The sequence below is a fragment of the Anarrhichthys ocellatus genome, unplaced genomic scaffold, assembly GCF_004355925.1.
Source record: "Anarrhichthys ocellatus isolate YVR2014 unplaced genomic scaffold, GSC_Weel_1.0 scaffold1548, whole genome shotgun sequence".
Classification (NCBI taxonomy): Eukaryota; Metazoa; Chordata; class Actinopteri; order Perciformes; family Anarhichadidae; genus Anarrhichthys; species Anarrhichthys ocellatus.
The window spans coordinates 2,282-10,842 of NW_022281522.1; the positions used below are offsets into that span (position 1 = coordinate 2,282).

An 8,561-nucleotide genomic window follows, 5' to 3' on the forward strand; every position below is an offset into this window, starting at 1 on the left:
TGGGGGAGGGGGGCTGGGTTGCTGGGTTGCTGAACAGTCATTAGTGGGACGCTGCGTTGGTCTTTTGTTTCGTTTCTTTTGCTTTAAGTTGTTTGTGGTGCCTGTCTGGGCACCTGGTCTGTGAAGTCCTGCCCGCTAAACCAGCTGTCACTGGTTTAAACCACAGAGTTATATTTGTACCAATAAAAGATTGATATTTTCATAACACTGCCTCTTGCGTGTACATGCCTTTACGGTGTTTTGAACCTGGGTCTCTGTGGCAACGTGGTGCTACGTTAACGTTAAGTGAATGAATGTAAACACAGATATGAAGCGTCGTATACGTCGACTATGAATCCAGATTAAATCTTTATCTCTGAAAAACCTGCAAGTGAACAAATTACAGCCAACAAATACGTTTTTATTTTAACATGATTGGAAAACTGAGAAGGTAAATTGTAGCTCGAGTGTTTTCATCAGAATAAAACGTGGAACATGAACCGACCTGTTGATGTTGTGAACTCGTTCATGCTGTGAGTCATAAAGAACTCCCTCTGTTGGGATGTTCTGCTTCGCTTCATGAGTTTCTATACAGTTTCTATACAATTTCTAATTAAATATTTTTGCTATCAACACAAATGTTGTCATTTTTGTATTATTCAGAATCAGCAGATTGTGACCTGAAGATGATTTAAGGTTGAAATGTTGCTCAATATGAGAAGAATGAATGTTTACATACTGTGGTATGTTTTCAGATCCTTTACTTGACGTTAAAGTTGTAATACCACAAAGTAAAAATACTTAATTGCAAGTCCTGCATTGAAGATGTAACTAAAGTATAAATACACAAGTATTGTCAACAAACACACTCATACTATTATGGTTGTTGCTACCATTGAGGACTCTTTGATCATGTCTCTGTATATTTTATTTCATATTAAGAACATGCACATGATGGTATGGACAGTATTTGTACATTTAGATGTGACTGGTTTCTAAATAAATACATTTGACAGCAGAAGGTTTCCCTTCATGAATTGTGCTGAAGTTCACTGATGGTAGAAGCTGGCAGAGACCCTGAAGACGTCGGACGTGCCTTCGTACGGCGTGATGAAGGTCTGCCAGCCCGTCCTGTTCTTGTAGTGTCCGTAGTGTTTGATCCTGTAGGAGCCGCTGGGGGCCGACAGGGGGACGTGCCACTCGATGGTGGAGTTACTCCGCTGGTTCGAACCCTTCAGCCAGTGAAACCTGCAGAGACAGACCACACGAAACGTCCTCAGAGACAGACCACACGAAACGTCCTCGGAGACAGACCACACGAAACGTCCTCGGAGACGGACCACACGAAACGTCCTCGGAGACGGACCACACGAAACGTCCTCGGAGACGGACCACACGAAACGTCCTCGGAGACGGACCACACGCAACGTCCTCAGAGACAGACCACACGCAACGTCCTCAGAGACGGACCACACGAAACGTCCTCAGAGACGGACCACACGAAACGTCCTCAGAGACAGCTGGAGTCAAAGGTTGGTGTTTAAATCATCAACCCGAACACATTCTGTCCTGGTGGTGAAGTTTCAGCAGATTAATGCATGATTTTACATTAATACACGAGTAATATTAATCTAATGATAGAATATGTAATAGTACACCAGTCACAGTACACACAATACTTTTACTTCATTTAATCATTTATACTGATTTTATACTTACTGTAACAGAGTATTTCTACTGTGTGCTATTAGTACTTTTACTGTGACAGCATTTCTCAAGGTGGTATTATTACTTAAGATATAACAGTATTTTGAAACCGTGGTATTAATACTTTAACTAACAGTATTACTGTAACAGTTTTTTTGGGGTGTGGTATTAGTACTTTTACTGTAATAGAGTACTTTTGCAGTGTACTATTATTACTTTAACTAATAGTATTAATAGATCATCACTAATAGATCATCCCAACCGACCCCCCACCAGCACTGAGGATCTGCAAAGAGGATGTGAGTCGGCTCTTCCACAGACAGAAGATCAGGAAGGCACCAGGCCCAGACGGTGTGTCACCCTCCTGCCTGAAAGTCTGTGCTGACCAGCTGGCCCCCATCTTCACACAGATCTTCAACCGATCACTGGAGCTATGTGAAGTCCCCTCATGCTTCAAACGCTCCACGATCATCCCGGTCCCCAAGAAATCCTCCATCACAGGATTAAAAGACTACAGGCCCGTCGCCCTGACGTCTGTGGTCATGAAATCCTTTGAGAGACTGGTGTTGACCCATCTGAAGAACATCACAGGACCCCTGCTGGACTCTCTGCAGTTTGCCTACCGTGCAAACAGGTCGGTGGATGATGCAGTCCCATGTTGACTGCACCTCGACTCCCCAGGGTCATATGCAAGGGTTCTGTTTGTGGACTTCAGCTCCGCGTTCAACACCATCATCCCAGCAATACTCCAACCCAAACTCTCCCAGCTCACTGTGCAGCCTCCACCTGTCAGTGGATCACTAACTTCCTGACTGACAGGACGCAGCAGGTGAGGCTGGGAAAAATCACATCCAGCACCCGGACTATCAACATTGGCGCCCCCCAGGGGTGTGTGCTCTCCCCACTGCTCTTCTCCCTCTACACCAACGACTGCACCTCAGAGGACCCAACGGTCAAGCTCCTGAAGTTCGCAGACGACACAACGATCATCGGCCTCATCAGGGACGGTGATGAGTCTGCGTACAGGCGGGAGGTTGAACAGCTGGTCCTCTGGTGTGGTCTGAACAACCTGGAGCTAAACAAGCTCAAAACTGTGGAGATGACAGTGGACTTCAGGAGGAGCCCCCCAACACTGCCCCCCCTCACCATACTCAACAGCACTGTGTCTGCTGTGGAGACCTTCAAGTTTCTGGGATCCACAATCTCCCAGACCTGAAGTGGGCTCCCAACATCAACACCATCACGAAAACGGCCCAGCAGAGGTTGTACTTCCTGCGCCAGCTCAGGAAGTTCAACCTACCTCAGGAGCTGCTGATCCTGTTCTACTCAGCCATCATCCAGTCTGTTCTCTGCTCCTCCATCACTGTGTGGTTTGGATCGGCCACCAAACAGGACAGGAACAGACTACAACGGATTGTCAGGTCTGCAGAGAGGATCATTGGTTCCAGCCTGCCCTCCATCCTGGACTTGTTCACCTCCAGAGTCAGGAAACGGGCAGGAAAGATCACTGCAGACCCTTCACACCCTGGACACAAGCTATTCCAACTCCTCCCCTCTGGTAGGCGCTACAGGGCTCTGTACGCCAAAACCACCAGACACAGGAACAGCTTCTTTCCACTGGCCGTCACTCTGATGATCAATAAATAAGTCATATTGCACTACCTTTGTTTGCACTATTGTATTTTATATATATATACATACACACTTTTGTTTGGGATATATTTATACTTATATTGTATATAGCTGTTAAATGTCCTTGTTTTTCTTATATTTCTCTTGTTTATTGTATATATTTCATATGTGTGTATGTACAATGAGAGTAATGTGTAACCGGAGTCAAATTCCATGTATGCGCACACATACATGGCCAATAAAGCTGATTCTGATTTTTAAACCATGGTATTAGAACTTTTACTAAAATAAAGGATACTTTCTCCACCACTGGCCTTCACATCAAACCTACTAAACACTGACATACCTGGTCTCCCATGATGCATCAGTGTGGACGATCTTCCAGGTGTCTGTTCTGTTGTCATAAATCTCCACAGTCACCAAAGTTTTATCTCTCTGTGACGGACGACAACACCGAGGAGGTTAGAGAGGAAAGTAACACTACAAAGAGGAATCAAGGAAACAAAGTACAAAACTAAGGAAACAAGTTTTTGGTCTTACGATGTCTCCAGAGTTTCTGGGGTTTCCTGCTACGAACGTGACGGAGACGACATCACCCTGAAGGACACGTTCAAACATGTTTATGTGTGTTCACGTACAAACAGCAGGGTGTCGTCAGCATAACGCTTTAGTTGAAACTGAAAGAGGACTGAAACTACTGGGCCCAGTACGGAGCCCTGAGGGAGGCCTCAAGGCTCCATACCGGGCCCACTACGGAGCACTGAGAAGCCTTAAGGCTCCATACCGGGCCCACTATGGAGCACTGAGGGATGCCTCAAGTCTCCATACCGGGCCCAGTACGGAGCCCTGAGGGACACCCCAGAGAAAGACCCCCACCTGTCTGTAGACGGGGTACACCTGCTCCAGGACGTCTCCAAAACTGCTGTTCTCTGGTTTCCTGTCCACGGTCGGTGCAGGCAGCAGATTGAAGAGATTCTTCCGGAAGAACGGAGGCTGAGGGCCGAGCGGCAGCTCCGACACTCTGTTCTAAAAACAAGGAACACAGGAGAACCAGGTGGAGTGAAGAAACCTTAAAAACATGAGGATGCTTTTTTCCTGTCATTTCTAAGTGTCAGAGATGATGATGATGATGATGTCCTCTGGAAGAGGAAGTCACAATGACACTAAAATAGTTCTGACCTCCAGAGGGAGTGCAAATTTAAACACTATTTGTACAGTGCGGTATTAGTACTTTTACTGTAACTGCCTTTTTACAGTGCGGTATTCGTACTTTTACTGTTTAAGTATTTTAAAACTGTGGTATTAGTACTATTACTGTAACAGTATTTTTAGACCGTAGTATTAGTACTTTTACTGTCAGTATTTTTACTGTGTTTTGACGTAGATTCTGTTGACACAGTATAATTGTACTGTAAGAACACACATGAGCGGCTCCTCATTACATCATCAAAGGTGTGGTCCGGTCTCACCTGTGCGATGGCTCTGGCCAGGCCTCGGTACCTGTGCAGGTACGCACTGAGCGTGTGCGGACCATAGATGGTGGAGGCTCCTTCGTACCGCTGCACCTGAAATATAACGGTTACGTATTTACACTTGGTTTCTTAGAAACTGTGTAGTAGTTTTTTCTCTGAGTTTTGGTGGACGGCTCTAAATGCTACAATACCCATGAGCCTCAGCTGCTGTCTACCTGGTACTCTTCATAGGTGGTGATGTAGTGAGTGTAGACGTTACTCAGGCCGGCAACCACCACTTCCGTGTCCCTGAACGCCCCCTCAGACTCTAGCTCCTAACAAACACACACACACACACACACACACACACACACACACACACACAGTGTGGTCACATGTTACAGGTGTGTAAAGGTGTAGTTTGAGTCCACGTTGTGTCTCACCTGTTTGACGGCTTCTCGTAGCCTCCTCCCCGACATGGTGCTGTGAGAGCACAGAGACAAGTGATGTCATCGGGGGGGATTTACTGTACTACATCTCAGAGGTACATATTGTACTTTTTACTTTACTACATCTCAGAGGTACATATTGTACTTTTTACTTTACTACATCTCAGAGGTACATATTGTACTTTACTACAGTTATCTGACAGCTTTTGTTACTATTTATATTGAGATTATTAAATCAAAATAAAATCATCTAATAAAAGATGATGTATTATGATCATCAGTAGTATTGTGATTAGTACAATCAGCCGTATTATCATCAGTAGTATTGTGATTAGTAGTATTAGTGAAGTGTTGTTACGTCATCTCTCCAGGAACAGCTACGATGGCTACATTGCCGATGGTGATGATCTGAACATCGACGATCTGCGGATGCCACGGCAGAGGCCAGTTCATCTACACACACACACACACACATTAAACCTCCACTATCTTCACATCATCTAGAACCTTCACAGAACAGTTCTGTGCGTGATGAAGATCGGCCTCGTCATCACCTCCCCTGTGCTGATCAGGATGGGTTTGGGATGATGACACTCCTGCGTCTGATTGGACGGCTGACCCAGCAGGGCGTCTCTGATCCCGTCCCAGAATGGGTCGCCTTCCACAGCGCCTACAGAGAGAGAGAGAGACAGACCGGTTCAGAGGAATTCAAATCCACAACCAGCCAAACTACAGGAGAACCACAGGTGAATCATAGGAGAATCATAGTAGAACCACAGTAGAACCAGAGGAGAATCAGATGAGAACCACAGGAGAACCAGAGGAGAATCATAGTAGAACCACGGGAGAATCATAGGAGAATCATAGGAGAACCACAGTAGAACCAGAGGAGAACCACAGGAGAACCAGAGGAGAATCATAGTAGAACCAGAGGAGAATCATAGTAGAGCCACAGTAGAACCAGAGGAGAACCACAAGAGAACCATAGTAGAATCACAGGATAATCATTGTGGAACCACAGTAGAACCACAGTGGGACAACAGTAAATCCATCATAGAACCACAGGAGAACAACAGGAGAACCACATAGTAGAACCAGAGTAGAATCACCTTGAGTGAAGTTGAGTTCTCCTCCTCCATCTGTTGTTCCTGCTGCAAAGCTGTGACCCAGAGCTGGTTTACATGTACTGACCTGATACACAGATAATGATCTATCAATCAATCTATCATCTACAATCTATCATCTACAATCTATAATATATAATCTACAATCTATAATCTACAATCTATCATCTACAATCTACAATCTAAATCTACAATCTATAATCCACAATCTATAATCTTTAATCTACAATCTATCATCTATAATCTATCATCTACAATCTACAATCTATAATCTACAATATATAATCTACAATCTATAATCTACAATCTATAATCTATCATCTACAATCTATAATCTATCATCTATCATCTACAATCTACAATCTATAATCTACAATCTATAATCTATCTACAATCTATAATCTACCATCTACCATCTATCATCTATAATCTACAATCTACAATCTATCATCTATCATCTGGAATCCATAATCTACAATCTATCATCTATCATCTACAATCTACAATTTATAATCTACAATCTATAATCTACAATCTATAATCTACTATCTATAATCTACTATCTATAATCCATCATGAACACAGAGAAAGCTCGTGTGTCTGTTGCCACCGGCTGATTTAAGTGAAGCAGGTTAACCTCAAAGTTAGAAACAATGGTTCAACTCACTTAAGGTGGACTGACCCTTAAGGTGGACTGTTTTAAGGTGGACTGACCCTTAAGGTGGACCAGCTGTTCTCAGCATTAATCAGTCAAAACTCTTGTCAGTTAACGTTTAAACGTTTAATTATTACCGACAGTAGTTTCTTTACGTTACTGTGACTTCACACTTTAAAACACCAACAAGTCACAAAATAACCGACCAATTGAGGCAGCCGTAGACCAGCAACTCCTGAGTTCTGTAAAATAGCTGTTTTTGTGAAAGAAGTCTGTGTGTGTCATTGCTGCTGACGTGTGTGTGTGTGTGTGTGTCATTGCTGCTGACTGTGTGTGTGTGTGTGTGTCATTGCTGCTGACCGTGTGTGTGTGTGTGTGTGTGTGTCATTGCTGCTGACTGTGTGTGCGTGTGTGTGTGTGTCATTGCTACTGACCGTGTGTGTGTCGTTGATCTGAACCGTGACGTCCGTCATGTTGACCCACTGATGGGCCGCCTGAAGGGGGCCAGTCACCTCCTCCACTGCCTTAGCATACAGCTCCTGCAGGGGGCAGCAACATACACACACACACACATTTGACAGCTTTGAAGAACCTCAAACCAGGTCCTAATCCCGAGATATCAAGGGTACCTTGTGGGGACACGGGTTTTGGTCCCCACAAAGCACTGTGAGAAAACTTTGGTGTCTCCACTACGTAGGTAATACGAGAAGTAGTGGTACACTTTAATCAATACATTCATTAACTTTAATTAAAAGAGACAGACAGAGAGACAAACAGAGAGGCAGGCAGACAGACAGACAGACAGACAGTACCTTGGCCTTCCTGTAGACGTTGTGTCCGATGACCCTCGTGCTGTCGAACATGTCTTCTCCGGGTCCAAATGCCTTACACATCTGAGTCTGACACACACACACACACTTCCTGTTTAGTGTGTGTGTGTGTGTGTGTGTGTGTGTGTGTGTGTGCGTGTGTGTGTGCGTTTACCCCTCCTACAGGACAGGAGCTGTTCAGGTAATCACAGGGCTGTCCAGTGTTCAGACAGACAGGTCCTCTGGTGTTCGGACTGACGTCTCCAAGGTTACTGGAAGAGAAACCAGCTACGAAGCTGCCCTGAGACACACACACACACACACCTCCTGTTTCAGACTTTCACAACAAGACTTTGTGTTGGGTCAGTGAGTGTGTCCACTCACCTGTCCAGGTAGCTGTCCCCGGTTCTTGTCCTGCTCCAGCAGGTAGGAGGCGTGGCCAATGTTGTCGCTGCTCACCATGCGGTTGGTGGAGTTCATGCTGACGGCGTGGACGGCGAACCAGCTGCTGACGAGGAGGTGAGACGTTATTTATTTATTCTTACTTATTATTAATATTTATTCGTATTATTCATTATTCATTATTATTCATTATTATTTATTATTTATTATTCATTATCTGATCACCTGAGCATTCCGATCCCGTATCCGTCCAGATCCGTGAACTTCAGCACCAGAACCTGTTTATCAGTGTTCCATCGATACCTGAAGGTACAAGAAGTGTCAATGTACTCTATTCAGGTACAAATATACAT

The 8,561-nt window shown here is 44.6% G+C and overlaps 1 protein-coding gene across 1 annotated transcript; it reads right to left on the reverse strand.

Moving 5' to 3' along the window:
- Window positions 1-889: 889 nt before the first annotated feature.
- Window positions 890-8,543, reverse strand: asah2 (N-acylsphingosine amidohydrolase 2; the record flags this gene model as incomplete). The annotated part of the gene is made up of 15 exons (XM_031839388.1): window positions 890-1,227; window positions 3,665-3,753; window positions 3,859-3,915; window positions 4,195-4,344; window positions 4,788-4,883; window positions 5,006-5,104; window positions 5,213-5,252; window positions 5,577-5,671; window positions 5,773-5,888; window positions 6,328-6,409; window positions 7,432-7,536; window positions 7,810-7,896; window positions 7,982-8,107; window positions 8,191-8,311; window positions 8,434-8,543. Coding segments are annotated over 15 exons (1,572 nt in total), but the record flags the coding sequence as incomplete, so codon positions are not given.
- Between the last annotated feature and the right edge of the window lie 18 nt (window positions 8,544-8,561).